At 35.5% G+C, this 16,465-nt stretch overlaps 1 protein-coding gene and 1 long non-coding RNA gene across 3 annotated transcripts; one reads left to right on the top strand and one right to left on the bottom strand.

Annotated features, from left to right (window-relative positions):
• The first annotated feature begins 9,748 nt into the window (after positions 1-9,748).
• Positions 9,749-16,238, top strand: LOC106156260 (uncharacterized). Of its 2 annotated transcripts, XM_087006273.1 has the most exons (9): positions 9,749-9,844; positions 10,337-10,420; positions 10,683-10,811; positions 10,975-11,100; positions 11,311-11,357; positions 11,571-11,659; positions 12,140-12,324; positions 14,893-15,007; positions 16,029-16,238. In XM_087006273.1, exons 1-9 carry the CDS (start codon positions 9,821-9,823, stop codon positions 16,166-16,168), a joined length of 939 nt encoding a protein of 312 aa, XP_086862399.1. In that variant the 5' UTR covers positions 9,749-9,820; the 3' UTR covers positions 16,169-16,238. The 2 variants fall into 2 exon arrangements, with proteins under 2 accessions (XP_086862399.1, XP_086862400.1); XM_087006274.1 differs by lacking the exon at positions 10,975-11,100.
• Positions 13,060-14,510, bottom strand: LOC147763326 (uncharacterized). Its single transcript, XR_015333145.1, has 2 exons — positions 13,940-14,510; positions 13,060-13,444 (listed from the first exon to the last, which is right to left on the bottom strand). It is a non-coding gene; the product is annotated as an uncharacterized LOC147763326 (long non-coding RNA).
• Positions 16,239-16,465: the final 227 nt, after the last annotated feature.

Here is a 16,465-nt window from a genome sequence, read left to right as displayed (position 1 = left end):
TCGTTTCGTCGATCGTTTGACCCCCCCCCCCACTCCCAAAAAGAAAAATTGATCCTTAAAGACAACTAAGGAAGGATGGTACTATAATTTCTTACTGAAGATTTTTTAAAAAGGTATTCTTGTCTGATTTTTCCCCTGTTCTTCGAGTTTGATTACAGACGACGAAGGTTAATTTAAATAAAACGTAGGGGAGACCGGGGCTAGTTGGACCCCGGGGTAAGTTGCCCCCCCCCCCCCCCCCCCCCGTCAATTTATGAAAAAGTAACTACGAGGTAAAAAAATTGGCCACATACTCTTGTAAAGTGACCGTAGCCTACAATACTAAGGAAGTGTCGTACGTTAAAGAGTTTTACTTAAGCGGTGAGTCCAAATGAACGATTTTTGCACCTAAAAGTAATTTTGTTTAAGAGAATTAAAAATCTATTTTCATAGGCTTTTAATGAAATATAATATATGTATAGGGCATCAAACTGAAGCTCAGTGTTTCAAGTTTCACAGAGATATATCATCGTTGCTCATTCTAGCATCATAAATGGCTGCCATCCTTTAAAATAAAAAAGGTGCACCCGGGGCTAGTTGCCCCCCTAGACTCGGGGCAAGTTGGACCCTCATGTTACCCACAATCCTTTGCGCGCAACGCTGTTTGAAATAGCACAGGCTTCAAACAACTGCGCATGTGCGAAAAGTGCGCTGTTTGAAATAAACAAGTTGGTCAAATTGACAACGCTTGCCGGTGTTTACCATCTGATTGATTTTATTTAATTTGCTCTCTGTCTTTTCGAAAATTTATATTAGAAATGTTCTGTTGATTGTATGTATTAAAAAGCAAATCCACTGGACTTTCCTAAGAAAAACATTTATTTTGCCTCAATTCATTTTAAAGGGAATTCCCCTTTTTTTTTTTTATAGTGTTATATAGGGGATTTTCCACCCCTCCCTAGCTAGAGATCATTATTCAAACAAACTCAATGGTTTAAAACTGAACTTGTTACTTTCTTTTAAAACGAAAATTTATCATTCGTTTTCATTCATTAAAAATCTGATTTATACCATTATTACTGTATTCTTAATTAAAACAAAACTATTTTATTGATAGATATTTTGGTTCTTTCAACACATACCCCCCCTACAACGTGACGTACGGAAACCTCAATAAATCTGCCTCATTTGAACTATTTATTCATCACCGACACTCAAAAATCAATTTCATAAATTAGAAATGTATAAAAATGTATTTCAAGGCGTTTACATGGGAAATATATATCATTTTCGTATAGGGGAGCCAACTTGCCCCGACCATGGGGCCAACTTGCCCCGTGGCGGGGCAAGTTGGCCCCCTTGACGTCAACTGCGTTTTTTGTCAAATTGTGAGCCATCTGGCATTATATTTAAAAAATAATGACGTTGCATACGTAGCTTAGTTCATGGGCCTTACTTTAAAACCGGTTCTGTTACTCATTCCTAGTTGGCTCTACAAGGCCAAAAGTGTCTAACTGGGCCAACTAGCTCCGGTCTCTCCTAATATGACACAAAATAGGATTTTCACAATTTACAGAACATATTTTATCATTGTTCATTTTCTACCAATTTCAGCAAAATTTATTCATAAGAATACTGTCAAAATAAATGTTCCTTTAGTGAAAAGTCTATCTGTTTCCAAAGTAGAAATATATTAGGGTTACAAACAAAACCGACCTCAAAATGTGACAAAAATGTATTTTAGCTGAAATTCATCCTGTCCGTCAACCGTTCTGTTGAAGTAGAGTTGATAAATGGCTAATACAAATTGAAGTCATACATTTTTGTTTATATTTTGAAATTATAGAGACCTTGAATTGTTCATAAGATTGAAAATTGTAAAATTAAAAATTGGTGGCAATAAACCGATCATGTTGCTTTTAACTACATGTAGAATCCTATTTTCATACGGCGGTCTGATCACGTCAACAGTGTACACACGTGACAGCAGCTTTAATCGTATCATGTGTACGGTCCGTTCTGCGTGAACCATCCGTCCAGGCCGATTGTACACGCAGCAGACGCGTGTATCAGCCGTTCCGTAAATTATCTGTTGTTATTTACCTGTACTGTTACATTCGGCTAGTTCATTTCCTACCTCAATATACATTTACTATGATGGGGACCCGTGGACGGGCCGTCGTTATTCAGCTGCTGGCTACTATTTTAGTATCGATTTAGTAGGCTAGTGTGTTGATATGGCCACCTGAGGGAAATCGCAGTAGAGGCGAACATCTAAAAGATATGAATGCATCTAAAGATTATGTTTGAATTTGCGGTATGTTTTCAACACTGCATGTTTATTAGAGAATAAATGTGTATTGATGACTCTATAGAGACGGACTGTACACGCCGGAGGCCTCTCAGATTTGCCTGCGCTTTGTGCACACGAGCAGAACGGATGGTTCACGCTCCGAGCGTTACACGCCACTCCGGGCGTTAAAGTGGCACACAACAATCTCCATTTACCCTAAAGATTAGATAAGCATTAAGCGTTCAGGGCTCAGGTATTACAATTTAAAACAGAGCCATTTATAAATGGAGCAATGTGTCACTTATTTAAAAACATCTGAACACAATGGATTTCATTTTGTTGACGGTGAGGGTGTTAGAGGCGGTAATATTCCAGTATATATTTATATCAAAATAGTGGGTGAATATTTTGAAGGAACCAGGTAGGTGTTCTATTAATCATACCGTACACATGGTTTTCAACAGTACAGTATCAGTATTCACATATGTATTGTATAACCTGTTATAATCAATAGAATAATATATCATTCGAAATGTTCGTAATATAGACTACAAATGCGTGGAATACAGACGTATGCAGACTTGACAACCCTATAAAAACGCAGGGGTATAGTGACCCTGACTTCTAAGAGATTGAGTTAAATAGACTACATGTAGGTTCACTCCCAGCTGTCCCTTTTCTTGACTGTTTTGTCATGCATTATCCCTTCATTGGGTTGTGTTGGCGCCTCCCATGAAATGTCTTCACAACAATATTTTTCTGTAAAATTTTACTGTTAGATGAATTGTTCCAAAGAATACTAGAAAATGGCGCATTTTGTTATATTTTGAAATGTACATGTATAAATATGTGCACAATTCTTAGTTTTGTGTCTGTTATTATCAGTTACATAATAAGCAGTGATGATTCAACGGTTTATCAATGCTATAGCCTCTCCCAACTACATGGTTTCTGTCTTCTAATGACGCATTATTCTATTATACAGAGCTGATAGAGCAAGTACATCATAAGATCAAATTTTAAGATGAGTCAGGGCCATGTTGAGTGCTTCTATAGATGAAATGTGGAAATATACCCAGTTAATCGTATATCGGTCTTCCCTATTGCTTTATTATGGCTGAGTTGACCATTTCTGTTTTTTTCGCTTTCCTGGGAAGTTGGGGGAGGGGGGGGGGTTGGAGCTAATGATGTTCCTCACTGGGTCATTGACCATATATTTACGTGGGCTGGGTTGTCAGTTTCCTGTTTTACTGAGAAATAGAATCCTATTTTCATACGGCGGTCTGATCACGTCAACAGTGTACACACGTGACGGCAGCTTTAATCGTACTGAAGCTGGTTGACAGTCACGAAGCTCCGTTTACCTTAACGATTAGATAAGCATTAAGCGTTCTGGAACAGAGCCAATATAAATGGAGCAATGTGACTGGCTCACGATTTATGAAACTTAATGTACTTTTCTGGAACAGAGCCAATATAAATGGAGCAATGTGACTGGCCCCCGATTTATCATACTTAATGTACTTTTCTGGAACAGAGCCAATATAAATGGAGCAATGTGACTGGCCCCCGATTTATGAAACTTAATGTACTTTTCTGGAACAGAGCCAATATAAATGGAGCAATGTGACTGGCCCCCGATTTATGAAACTTAATGTACTTTTCTGGAACAGAGCCAATATAAATGGAGCAATGTGACTGGCCCCCGATTTATGAAACCTAATGTACTTTTTTACACTTTGCTGGTTGGTAACAGCAGTCTGTGAATGTCTTATCACATTCTTATCACTGTATCAATATTCCTTATGCCACGGTTATCCAGTAACGCGTTAACGTTTTATTTACACATTTTCCTATCGTATTTATGCACTTAATATCCCGTGTTGATTGAATGTGCCTTGCATTATTTCATTTAAGGTTCTATCCATGGATGTTGAAAATACTATTCTTCCGTGCTTTGTACATACACATATGCGCCAAGACGTGCATCGCATATAGTCCGGTGGCTTAGGGGAAAAAAAAGACCAAATCGAAACACGGCGGATAAAAGCACCAAATTTTGCGTGTAGGTACCTTTTGACATACTCAGTCAAATAAGAGCCGTTGCCCACGGAAAAATTTTACCTTTTGGTCAAAAATCCAAAATAGCCACCAATTTGTGGAATTCTATAGAAATACATATATACATACCTTTGTTGATTTTTATCAAATAAAGTATTTTCTCAGTGTTTTCCACATTCTTATTACCCATATTATGCATATATGTCAAATAGCAAAGGAATTCCCTTGGACTTTTTGAAAATATCCAAGATGGCCGCCATATGCCATAGAAACAGCCATAGGAAGACAAGGGCACAACTAATGCCAGCTAGAAAGATATGTTTCCACTATCAAATTAAGTCTGTTTCTGCGATTTTTCCACTTCTTTGTTGCCCACATAATATGTATGTGATGTGTAACTAGCAAGTGGGAAATTCCAAGATGGCTGCCATGTGCCATAGCAATACTAGTACCGGTAGACGGGGGTTCAATTAATGGCAACTGGAAAGATAATTTTCTACTATCAGATTAAGTTTGTTTCTGAGTGTTTTTCACATCCTTACCACCCTCATAATATGTATGTGGTGACTAACTAACATGTATTCTTGGTCATTTTTAATAACTCCAAGATGGCCGCTATATGCCAAAGGAAATTTCTAGTAGTACAAGGGGTCGATCGGAACTAATGCCAGCTAGGAAAAACATTATCCACTTTCAAATTCAGTTTATTTTTTAGTGTTTGACACAGTATTATTATACAGTGATACATATCTAGCAGGTAATAAATGTGCATATTTGGTCATTTTGAGAAAATCCCAGATGGCCGTCATTAGCCATAGGAATACTATTTCAAATGTACGTCCATGGCTTTCAACTACTACCAGGGTGAAATAGTGTTTATTACAAATTGTATTTGCTTCTCAAGCTTTGCTCATCCTTATTAGTCCTCTGATATACTGGTATATCTGGTGGGTAAATAGTGTGCATCCTTGGATATTTTGAGAAAATCCAAGATGGCTACAATTTGACTAATTGGTGGGTTTCAATTGCTGCTAGAGAGACATATGTTTAATTATACAATTACATTGCCATAGGTTTGTTCTAAAAATGTTTTATACCATTTATTATTACCCCTATGATGTATACCTGGTCTGTAGCATGTGTTTATCTTTGGGTATTCTGGAAAAAAAATCAAGATGTCTGCCTTTTGTCATAAGAATATTCGCACACATACTTCAAATAATGTCAGGGATACACTGAGTACATTTTAAATGTTGTTAACTTTAGATTGTTTTAAAGTGTTTTTCACATTATTTTTACCCTTATGAAAGACTGAGTGAGTGAGTGTAGAAAGTGCATCATCCTTGAGTACTATTCGGGGAAAACCCAAGATAGCTGCCAGTTGTCATAGGAATATATCATTCAAATGCACATGGATGTCAATTAATGGAACAGTTCAGACATTAATTCCAACATGAAATTAAGCCTTTTGACGTCCAAACATGTTGACATTCTTATTAACCTTACTCTATATAAATCTGCATGGTGTGTAGCAAGTGTGCATCTTACGAATTTGAGAAAATCGAAGATTGCTGCAATTCACAATAGGAATACAGTCAACTACTGCCTGGATTCAAAAATGAATTTTGTTCTCGGTATTTACCACATTCTTTTTTTAACTTTGATATATATCTATCTGGTGGGTAACAAGTGTTTACCCTGTATTTTGACAAAATATCACGATTACCTTCATTTGCCTTGGAGTACTTATAAAATCCAATGCACCAGTTTTCCCATGGGAAAATAAGGCCATCTTGGATTTCCCCATATGATCAAATATACACATTTATTACCTAACAGATGTGTATCATGGGATAATAATGATATGAAAACACTGAAAAAACAAACTGAATATATACCTGAATAAAGCTTCATTTTAAGGAAAGCCTATCTCTTGCAGACATTACGTAACTGAACCCCACCTCTTATGGCTAATGGCTGCCATTTTGTTTTGTTTTCAAAATGTTAAGGATGCACATAACATTCTCATCACATATATATTATATGGATTAAAAGGATGTGGAAAATACTCAGAAACAAACTTTATTTATTAATTCATATGATATCTCTCTGGCAGAAGAAGCCCAATGTGTACACTAGTATTCTTTTGACATGGCGGCCATCTTGGATTTTCTCGTAATGCTTAGGTTAGTTACTCACCAGAAATATATTATCTGAGTAATAAGGATGTGGAAAACACTCAGAAACAACATTGATTAGATAGTGGACAATGCATCTTCCTAGTTGGCACATGTTCCTATGCCATACGGCGGTCATCTTGGATTTTTCAAAAAGTACAAGGACAATCGTTTGTTATCTGACATATATGCATACAACAGGTAATAGGGATGTAGAAAACACTTTATTTGATAAAAATCAACATAGGTATGTATATCTTTCTATAAAATTTCACAAATTGGCGGTCATTTTGGAATTTTTGACCAAACGGCTCTAATTTGATTTAGAATGTCAAAACCACATGCCAAATTTGGTGCTTTTATCCTCCTTGTCACGATTTTTTCCTTAAGCCACCGGACTAATACCATTTTTTGTATCTTCTTTTAAACATTCGCAATGCTTGAGCCAAATGGGCGTTTCTTAAATTCACCCTTCTTTGTGTTTGAAGTACAAATACGCAGCAAAAATCACTACGACACTGCATTTTATCATCGTTTTATAACTAAATGGGTAGGTTATCAGGTAAAATAGTGACAATTCCACCGAGGTTGAATATAGTGATCAATTAACTCCATCGTAGCACTGCATTCGTGTATTATCTTGATCAATCCACTAAAAGTGAACCTTTGAACATTTTGTGTAATTTTGCATAACTATTTTATTTATTACTTTTAACTACTTTTGATTTCTTTCCATAATGGAGGGGTACTGTAATATAAGACAATTAAATTATGGGGCAATTAAAATTATGAATAAAATTGCACAAAATGAATGCGTCACTGACGTGACTTTAATGTTCACTTTTAAGTTGAGTGGCCCGTCTCAGATGATGATGAAACGTACAGGTGGCCGTACGAAGGGATATCAAAATCAAAAGGTTCTAAGTGTCACACAGAAAGAGTAACGTATTTGGAATTATACTGCTTCATTTTTAAACATATAAACTGAAGCTCTTATTTGTCAGTTTAAACCAAGTAGTGGTACTGTAATTTCATTTTACTACAAATTTATATTCAACCACTCTGGAATAAATGAATTTATGGAGACAGGGCAGTTCTATTTATACCCCAATATTTATTAGAAAATCAATACACAGAACCACGAACAATATACCACAGGATAGAGTAGCAACTTTCACCAACATTCTGAGCGCGTTTATAACAGCGGACTAACATATCCGCGGATCAGATATGGCCTACCCACTTGAATGCTTGTTGCGTATTCCCTGTGGGGGAATCTATTCGAGAATTATAGCAGCAAGCTTTGTAAGCGGGTCGCTATATATATATGATCCGCGAATCTGTTACTCCGCTGTTCTGGATGCGATCGCTGTCATTCTCTTTCATTTGGTTTAATTACTTTACAACATATCAGTGTTGAAAATTATTTCCCTCTTTGTTATTTTTCTTGTATAGGCTGGGTAGGCATATTCCACCTTTGTATGAATTTGTCCGGTCGGCCTAATTTATAGTTCCTACACATAAATTTTTCAGTATCATGATACAATATCACTCTTTCAAAAATAACTTTAAAAAGAGGATGTCACTTTTCTATTATTTCATAACATGTTTATGTAAATCTTGGATATTTATCATAACACCATATTTTCTGTTTCTGCAAACTGCAGAACACCCTTCAATTTCAAGTTTATTTGAATCCCCGTTTGTTTATTTCCCACCACTGACACAATATCCAAAATCACTCAATCACTACGTCACGTCTGAAAATTAAAGAGCAAACTGCCCTTTTATAATAGAACTGAAATAGGACAATTTTAGATTCCCTAAAAATGCATTTTTAAAAATTTTTACGATAAATGTATTTAAACTTTAAAACGGACTTTGCATAATTTTAGTATTGTTATTCTTAAAATTTTACAATATCAACCTTTTAAGTGCATTGAAACGTATTAAGTGCATTATAATGGAATATATAACAAATAAATTCTAATGCCCATGATTCCCCCATTGAACTGACATTTCTGAAGGGATGCTGCAAGGATTCTTTTAGCCAAGTCGTCTGTCGCTTGCACAAATACTCATTGTTTAAGTTATAAAGGTCAAAAATAACATGTCGATACAAAATTTGGTTGTAAGGATTTCTTTTATTCCCAAAACAGTGACCCATGTTAAAAACAGTGACTTTTGTATGCTGTGTGGCAGGCATAGCAAGGCCGTAGCCTGAGCAAAATGCCAGGGGGGCAGTAAGCGGACATGAGGGGGCGAAGCCCCCGAGGGGCGAGAGTGTGGGAGGGGGTGTCCTCCCACGGTGTGGAAAATTTTTTAAAACTCTATGTATAATACTGCATTCTGGTGCATTTTAACTGTTATTTAGTGCTCAATCAGAAGTCAGAAAGTGTGGGTTAACAATAACCTGATAACAGCCTGGGGCATAGCTCCCTAAGGGAGGGTGAGCTTTTTGGCATGAACTGAGTTGGCTAACAACAGTACACCTTTGTAAACAGATTGCTGCATGATTGTCTAGTGGCCATGAGTGCATTTTCTCACAGAAGTGATACCAACTTTGCAATTTTTTTTACCTTTGCGATCATTCTTTTGCACCTCACATCCCAGGGGGGGGGGGGGGGGCAGCTACCCCCCCTGCACCCCCTGCCCCCCCCCCCCCCCCCCCCCGAGGCTACGACCCTGCATACATATTTATGCCACATAGCATATAAAAGTTGCGTTTGCTACAGTCAGGTGTTTCATGTATAAATATGCTTCAGAAAGATATGTGTTTTGGCACATTTTTAGTGTTCTTTGTTGTTTTGCAGAATGGGGAACTTGCACTGGATTTTGTGGACATTTCTGTTTAATTCTTTACAAACACACCCTTTAAACACTTTTCAAAGGTAAGGAATTTTTCTTTTTTAAGATATATATATATATATATATATAACCACCTGAAGATGCAATGTAACCTGTCGGGGCAAAATAGCTGCTGCTCTTTTTTTCTTTTTATTATATATATATATATATATATATATACTCATACAGGAAAAACACTTTTACTTTCAATATATATTTATATATGGTTCTGTGTATTGATTTTCTAATAATAATAATAATAATAATAATAATAATAATAATAATAATAATAGGCCTATATCAAGGAAATTTTTGTCTAATTCTGTTTTATATTTTTATATTTTTGATATCTGTCATCCATGTACTGTCCACGAGATTGCACTTATTTTACAGCAAAGTGGGGACATCCAGATGGGTGATTGAACTACATAATGAAAGTCATATTCCTCTTCTAGCAAAGGAGATGAAGTTAAAAAGTGTTAGAAAGGTACATTTTGAAGTGTTTAGTCAACAGATATTTTTATAAACCAAATCACGATTTTTTTATACTTGTAAGCACACGGGATTTGGTTTTGCTTTGATTATTCTAGGCCGCTTACAGTATTTTAATACACAGAGTACATAACTGTGATCTGATCTTTTGGTATTGAAAAAAGTAGCAAATAAGAATGGTTCTACTTCAAAAAGTGGTAATAAGGTGTTTTGTTAAATCAACAAAAATATAGTAATTATAAGCTTTTAAATATGCTGCGCACAGTCAGTATACGTCTTGTACCACAAGTAATTATCAACGTCTTTTACTCTTTACCTTTATTAGTATTACATGTGTTCCGACATACAGTGGTTTAATATATGTTATATGTCACCGTTCAAAAGACCGACTTGGGCCAATCAATTCGAAAAAATACTGACATCACGAAAATCGAAAATGGATAATTATTCTACATTATAATTACTTAGGTGATGAATTATATTTCAGATGTTTGGGAACCATTTTCGCATTGACTTCGGGAATGGAAAGTCAGACACACTACTGCAACAGAGAATACTCAGTGATCTTAGGGTATGTTGGTATGGTGTCAGGGTTTATGTGATGTACAGTGTTTGTGTCCAGTAAGTAAGCATTTTTATCTAAATCAACCTGATTATAAAATAGAATGTGCTTAATATGACTTTCTTGATAACACAGCATGATATTTGGTCACTGTTAAGTCTTTTAATGTACGCATACGTGATTTTTTTTTCAAAACTGGAACATACCTGAGTTCCTGTGAATGTAAATATAATCAAAATAATGCGATTAATTTATTCTAATGCATCTTTAGATACGATGGGCAGAAAAACAAACACACATGCCTGAACTTGAACTCCTTGCCTCTTCCCCATCTACCACGCATTCGAACTGCTCTGTGATCTCTCTACGCGACCCACTGTGGCCTGATCAGTGGTATCTGGTAAGCACACATGGACACATTTTTACAATAATTGCTTAGCAAACCGTAAGGATTCAATGAAATATCAGTTTTAAAAGAAGAACTTGTTCACAAAATAACACATACTTTACCTTACATATATGTCACTTTTTAATATTCTATTACCTCTATTGGTTATTTGCAGAACAATTCAGATAAAAATGACTATGATCTGAATGTAATGGCTTCTTGGTCAAAATGTTTTACTGGCGAAGGTATTGTTATTGGCGTTGTTGACAGCGGGATCGTGGATAATCCAGATGTGAATGTTGTAAGGGAGAGCTATAATTAATTTATTGTTTAAAATAATGGTTCAGATATAAGATAAAATTTTATGGATTAAAATTACACTTTTTCATGTAATACACATGCAATATGTTTTCCTTTTATGTTTTATGTTTTAATTCCTAGTTTAACAGGCTGTTGGAGTTGCGTGAAGTATTGTGTGTATGTTTTCAGATGTGTTCTAAAATATTTACAGGTTAGAAGTCTTAGCGTCTCGTTTTTAAATAGTACCCCAAGCAGAAGGTAAATTTTAATAAAGGTTATTTATTTTAAATGATAAGTGCACCATCTGAATGGGCCTAGCACTATGCGCTTCTATTTTAAAGTTGTAGCCTTTTCCCATGTAACAGTAAATTATCAGTCAACCTTATTGTTATTTTACAGTATGATTCAGCGAGGTCCCTGTACATGGAATGCTCAGTTCATTTAATGCTTGTGCCTTTTCTTGTTTATTAGAGATCATGGAACCAAAGTTGCTGGAGTCTTAAGTGGAAAAATCAATAAAATATGTGGAATAGGAGTGGCACCAGATGCTAAAATTGCAGGTATGTCTATGTTTGAGATGTCGGCAAGTTTTTAAAAATTAAACGACCCTTAGTGTGTTTATACCTCAGTTTTTTTTTTAATTTATAGCATATTTATGGCATACTAGGTGTTCTAACTAACGCATACACAAACGCACTTTACTTGGAGCAATGACGGTACTTCATATATAAGAAGATGGCAGTATTATAAACACAGAGCCCTGTTTGCTTTGCAGTTATTCGTTACCATAATTGTTATCTGTAAACCACTAGTTTTGAAGAATGCATGTTGTGTTATAGGTATTAAACAAAATAGTTTTCACAACTTCCTCAAGTTTGCTTATTTATGTCTGCCTGTCTTGCTAACGCCCTTAAAACGGTGATATCAAATCTTTTAAATCAAAATATCATATTTCTTAAGAAAAAAGTAACATCATGGATATTTTAAGTCTTACAGCTTAAAAAATAATGTAATTTAAGTTCGCTGTCCATGGATTCCAGATATCCAGCTTTTAAGTGATTCTGCACAGCGCACGTTAAAGGCTGACGAGATTGCACAAGCCCTCGTGCATGAACTAGATTCAATCTCGATATTTAGCAATAGCTGGGTATCGTCAGGAAGCGGTACTATAGCCAACAGACTCCCAGAGATTATTAAAAGGGCTCTAAGTCATGGTGTGAGAGAGGTAAATATGCCAGCTCCTAAGTACTTAACAGTAAGATTTGATTAAACAACTTATCCGTGCTAACTGATATCTACAAATATATTGGTAGTGTAGCTACGTGTAGCTGCAAAGCACCATTGACTGGTAGCACATCATTGTTTAGTTGTGGACGCTATACTTATGAGACAATAAAAGAGAGAGTGTACATGTATTTGTGATTGCTTCTAGCATTAACGATTGTACTTTCAACAGAAAAAGTGAATCTCAGTACTTCTTTTAATGGGAGTGATTTTTGTCTTTTCAGTTAGGCATACCCCATAACCGTAGAATAATTTACAGTGCGGCATAACCATGAATAAAAAAATTTCCTTTTCTGTCATTCTTTGCTAGTGGTTACAAAATGTTGAATTTGACCGAAAATTTCAAACTTTCTCTGGGAAGCTGTAATTTTGCGATGTGATAGCTACACCATCACAGTTTATCATTTCATAAAAAGGGAAACAGCAGCTGCCCTTTTTAGGGCACACAGGAGAGTTGAACAGCTATACCCACCAAATCCAAGACGCGTTACCCTGGGTAATATATTTTGCACAAACTAATGAAAGTCTAATGGAATGTTTTCAGTTTTAGTTTAAATCATAAGGGGGTGTTGTCTCAATGCTTCAAAACTGGTTTTGAAGAATTTAATCCACATTTCATAATTAATAAAAATGGTGAATATGTGGGTCACGGTAACGTTATTGACGCGGGTACAAAAACTTTTTATAATCATGTAAATAATAACAATATTTTTGCTATTATCCATACACACTTCATTCATGAGGGGCACACCACTTTCACATGCTTTTAAAATGGAATTGACAAACACAGAGGAATAATGCACATATTTTATTTACTGTAACTCTGTCATATGGGACACACTGAACAAAGTTGATCTAAAGAATGTTCCAGATTGTAGTTTTTTATCAGAACTATTATTTTTTTATTATTATTTTAACACAATAAAGTTCAGTTAAATACAAAACTTAACAAAATGAAGTTCAGTGTAACACAAAGTTCATAATTATAACATTCTTCCTGACATATGTAGACCAATGGTGATATCTGTTCTGTGCTCACTAAGGCATCCACTCTTGGGATTCTGAAAAAAAATCACACAAAGAATCTGTTAACTCTGATAACGAACAATGGATAACCTAAGATCACAAATAGTTTATTGCTTATTCAAACAAAGTACAGTGCATTATGAGTGGCAAACACGCATTACTGAGACACATTTTCTTCACCCATTTTCGGTGCTTCATTGCGTAACGTAAGTGTTGCTAGTAATCCATTATTGCTGTTTTTACAGACGGTTAAATTTTAAACGCACGGAATACAGTGTAGCAGCTTAATTTAAGACAAAACTAAAAAAAAGTAATTCAATTTCGATGATTGAGTTTTCGAGAACAAGAGAACATGAATACGGTATCACCGCGTCACCATGTTCAATATGACCTTTAGTCCCCCATGTGAAACAGACGCAAAACGAAAGTTCAGACGAAGTCACCCTACTTATAGAATGGTAAAAATCAATCGGTACACAAATATGTTGAAACAATTGAAGAAAAATGAAACGAAACTCATTATTTCTCACCTTCATACAAAGAAGATCCCAATAAACAATACTGTGACGGTTAAATCGAGGGAATTACACCTGTGCCCTGCATCCTATCTCGACAGCGTCATTGCGTGCCATGTTATCAGAATGGGCCACCCGCCAGTTTGAGCTGGTTTTTTTAGTGTGTAAAAGAAGCCATTCGTGTGTAGACGTCATCAGTTAGTGAGTATGGAAGAAGATCGCTATCGATGTATAATTTTCACGCGGCATTTTAAAGTCGTCTGATAAGAATCGATCTCTGAAGTTGCAGCGTTGCGAACGTTATATTGGGACGCGGTGAAGAAAAATCGACCTTGCTGAGCAATAAATGTGAAATTCTTAAGAAAACTGATTATATCATGGATTTCGTGACACAAACTAACCGAAATACCACTTTGGACGATTGAACAGTTTTAATACGGAAAGATAGGATTAGATGAAATTTTCATCGGGGTGGGACACCGCATGTATCGTAAGTTAAGCTAATTTTGTGATCATTTTTCAGTGACTTCAAATAAATTTTTATTTAAATAACCATTTGCACATTCTGTTTATTATATCTTCTTGCAGTAGGCGTATTCCCTGCTTCAATAACTCATTCAAACCCTAAACAAACTGTTCCTAAATAGAGGTAGGGTCGAAATTCCACAAAAAAAGACGCCATTTTGAGGGTAATTTCGATATATTTTCTGCTTTTTCTCTTCTTTTGCTTTTATAACAATATCCTCCTTGCTCATGCAGCTTCTTTGATTTGTTATTGAAACATACACAACGATGTCATGAGAATTTGGTCGGCTATCTAAATTTAAATAACATTCTTGTTATGGTCCCCCCGCAGTGCACCACTAGCAAAGAATGACTGTTTTAGAGATAAATATGCAAAAAGTAATATCTGTTAAAGGATATAAAAGTACATTTGAATACAGTCATGAATTTCTAATCTTGTAAAGGGCCGCCATAAGAAAGGGGCTTTGTACGTGTGGGGCAGCGGTAATAGTGCAGAAATTCTGGATAGTTGCTCCTATGATATGTATGCCAACACCATATATGCCATCGTTGTCACCGGTAAGTAATTAGTTACAAAACTACTTGATGTATTCATCAATTTTGAAGAGGCTTTTCAAATTTATCACAGTAAGTGCTTTTTTTAAATAAAAACTACAATAATGTAGGAGGGATCACATGATTAAACATGTATGGAGTATTTAGTAAATTTTCATTTGAATGACATATATCGTCAACCAATAGCAACTTTTAAGGTTTAATACCCTAAATATTTTGAGTTCTATCTTTCATTCTTTATTTATACATCAGACTGTTCTTTTTGTTTTCGACCTTGCCTCAAAAATCCTAATTGGACTTAGATAGCAATTGATTTGGTGTATAAATCCATGACCGTTGTAGATAAATAAACCAATATCGATGTAGTTATTGAAAAATTTCCGAACACAATCCAATGCTACAGATTTTGATAAAGTCTTTAAAACGAGTTAGGTGGCCTTGTTTACAAAGGCCCATTAAGCACTCAAAGTTATGTGATGAAATCTAAACGTAGGGCTTTTAAGAAAATCGGTAGAACCGTCCTATAATTTCATTGCACAGCACCTACCTGTATTTGCCATTGAAAAAAATAGGAAACTACCCCAGGAAAAAGGATAATTCTGGAAACCGTCATCAGCAATATAACCATAATTTTTTCAAGGACTAAAAATGTCCTTGAAAATCATACATGTTTGACGATATCAAAATAGCCAGTTTTCCTCTTTTACGAGTCTGATGCTGTTTAATCACGCCCTACATCTAAACATCTACATGTACATGTAAATCTAAGAATCTTCCCCCTCTATATTTTAGGAAGAATGTGCAGCGTTATATTTTTAATGGTTGTGTTGTATTTAATTAAAAACCGTACATAAGAAGCTCACCCAGTTAATGATAGTTGGTACTTGTTAGGTTAGTGTTAATTAAGAAGTGCTTTTAAGTACAGATGCAATTAAAATTGCGGCTTGCAATGGCTCGTAATTGTAGAAGATTTAAGAGTTTTATTGGTCAGATTATATGAAATGCAATTTTTTCATACATTAAGGTGTACTCCATGGTCTGACAAGACTTCCGGACGCGGAGCTATGTCCATCAATACTGGTGTCAGCTTTTACAAGTTCATCAGAGACAACTAAAAAGATTGTAAGCATCATCATACCTCATGTTCCTTTACCAATAACCTGATCATAAGAACAATGTCATTTTGGTTATCATGGTGAAAATTAACCTTTGCATAATAAGTGCAATATATGGAAAGTACGTTCAATCAATCAAATCATCCAAACAGTTTTATCTGTAGGCTTATTCAATTATATCGATAAATGAATCAACTCATTCATTCTACCCTACTCATGATGTGAAATTGAAAAGTGAAATTGTTTATCCTGACTAAAGCATGAGTCCTGAAATGAAGAAACACGTATGCTGATTTTACAAGCCATCGTCTCATGGTCAATGGCAATATTTAATATGTAATTTTGA

This window comes from Lingula anatina, chromosome 2, assembly GCF_051362555.1.
Source record: "Lingula anatina isolate TDL-2025a chromosome 2, LinAna3.0, whole genome shotgun sequence".
Lineage (NCBI taxonomy): Eukaryota > Metazoa > Brachiopoda > Lingulata > Lingulida > Lingulidae > Lingula > Lingula anatina.
The sequence above is the reverse complement of the archived record's forward strand: the minus strand, read 5'-3'. Positions and strand labels throughout refer to the sequence as shown.